Source organism: Callospermophilus lateralis, chromosome 14 (genome assembly GCF_048772815.1).
Source record: "Callospermophilus lateralis isolate mCalLat2 chromosome 14, mCalLat2.hap1, whole genome shotgun sequence".
Taxonomy (NCBI): Eukaryota; Metazoa; Chordata; class Mammalia; order Rodentia; family Sciuridae; genus Callospermophilus; species Callospermophilus lateralis.
Genome location: NC_135318.1, coordinates 75842996 through 75844779, shown reverse-complemented (window position 1 = coordinate 75844779; position 1784 = coordinate 75842996). Strand labels below are relative to the sequence as shown.

Here is a 1784-nt window from a genome sequence, read left to right as displayed (position 1 = left end):
CACACAAAATTTATTACATGCCTAAGGCAAAGTAGTATTAGACTCCAATAAAACGAAATTCTTTAACCCCATTTTCTATCTTTAAGTAACTACAATAAATCACTGATCAATGATGAATAAAGGTAGAATACTAATTCCATTCAATCAGTTTTTGAAATGTACTGTTTTGAGAAACAAGTCCTTTGGGCTAAAAAATGAAAATTTTCTTTAAGGAACAAGTGCATTTTTAACAGATTCTGGAACTCGGCTCACATAGTAGTCATAATTCCTCAGTGTGGCCAGGACCCCTGCGGAGTTCATACGCTTCACTTCCTTATTGTACTGAAGGGCATTTCCATGGATATCAGTTAACTTGCCTCCCACAGCATGTAAGATAACTTCGGGAGCACAAGTGTCCCATTTCTTACATCCAGGGCTTGCAAATACATAAGCAGAAGCTTTGCCTTCGATCAGCTGAATGATCTTATTTCCTGCTCCTCCTACTCGCAGCACATCATCAGGGTTCATAGCAGAAACACAGTCTGTAACCAACTTGTTGCTATGGGATCTGGCAGTTGTGATAATGTGTTTCCAGGCAGGGACTTCTTTCAGCTGAAACCCAAAGGCACCTAAATCTAAAACTCCCCAGATTGTCCTCCCCAACACAGCATCTGGTCCTGCCTGGTAATTGTAATGTGGTTGGTTAATAATGCCTGCTATGGCTTTTCCTTCATAGGCAATTCCAAGAAGAACAGTTACGTTGTCAAGAAGACCTTCAGTATATTCCTTGGTACCATCCAGAGGATCAACCCAAACCACAAGGTCTTCATCTTTAATAGCACTGTACTGTGATGGGCATGGTTGCTTCAATATTTCCTCCCACTGACCATCTTTAATCAGCTCTTGATCCACTTCTTCAGGAGGGAGATCCTCTTCCCCTATTATTGTCAGTTCAGGGAATTTCCGTGCCAGTGAAGAACATATGCTTATCTGTACTAGTCGGTCAGCTTCGGTCTGCACGTCTGTTGCAGAGGTCTTTTCCACGATACCCAGGTCTCCTTCAGCAATAACACATTTAACTATAGTTCCTGCCTTCTGAGCAATAGAATACGCTGAAGCTACCAATCGCATCAACACAGTGTGACTCGAAGCCATGATGCTCCTTTGTCAAATTTGCAAGGACAGCAGACAAAAAACACACTAGGGGTAACCCAATTGGGTTACCAAACCACAGGTCCCTCGGTATGTCAGTACCGTGTTTCCGTGCAGGCAATACCAACATATATTATTAATTGTATTCATTATAATTGCTATTTTGACTGGAGTAAGATAGAATTTCAGTGTAGTTTTAATTTGCATTTTTCCAATTGCTAGAGATTTTGAACACTTTTCATATATTTGTTGAACATTTATATGTGTTTTTCTGTGAAGTACCTGTTCAGTTCCTTTGCCCATTTATTGTATTGTTTGGATTATTTGTGTGTGTGTGTGTGTGTGTGTGTGTGTGTGTGTGTGTGTGTGTTTATGTGTGAAGTTTTTTGATTTTTTTATATAACCTTGAGGTTAATACTCTATCTGAGGTGCAGGTGGTAAAGACGTTTTCTCATCTGTATCTCTTCATGCCCTTGATTATTTCCTTTTTGGTTTGATACTTTTCTGTTTATTGATTCTTGATTTTACTTCTTGAGCTTTAGGAGTCTTGTTGAAGAAGACAGTTCCTTAGATAACATTATGCAGTATTGTACCTATATTTTCTTCTAGTGGTGACGGTCATGTCCATTTTTACCACTTTTATTCAATATGGT

At 39.2% G+C, this 1784-nt stretch overlaps 1 protein-coding gene across 2 annotated transcripts; it reads right to left on the bottom strand.

The window, feature by feature from the left end:
- Positions 1 to 207: 207 nt before the first annotated feature.
- On the bottom strand, positions 208 to 1135 carry LOC143380500 (3'(2'),5'-bisphosphate nucleotidase 1-like). 2 transcript variants are annotated; one of them, XM_076833566.2, is made up of 2 exons: positions 910 to 1135; positions 208 to 801 (listed from the first exon to the last, which is right to left on the bottom strand). In XM_076833566.2, the coding sequence occupies exons 1-2, from the start codon at positions 1132 to 1134 to the stop codon at positions 208 to 210; spliced, it is 819 nt and encodes a 272-aa protein (XP_076689681.1). In that variant the 5' UTR covers position 1135. The 2 variants fall into 2 exon arrangements, with proteins under 2 accessions (XP_076689681.1, XP_076689680.1); XM_076833565.2 differs by having other exon boundaries at positions 208 to 1135.
- Between the last annotated feature and the right edge of the window lie 649 nt (positions 1136 to 1784).

Excerpts from the sequence above, each read along its gene's own strand:
- LOC143380500 (XM_076833565.2), bottom strand. The coding sequence starts at position 1,134 with ATGGCTTCGAGTCACACTGTGTTGATGCGATTGGTAGCTTCAGCGTAT.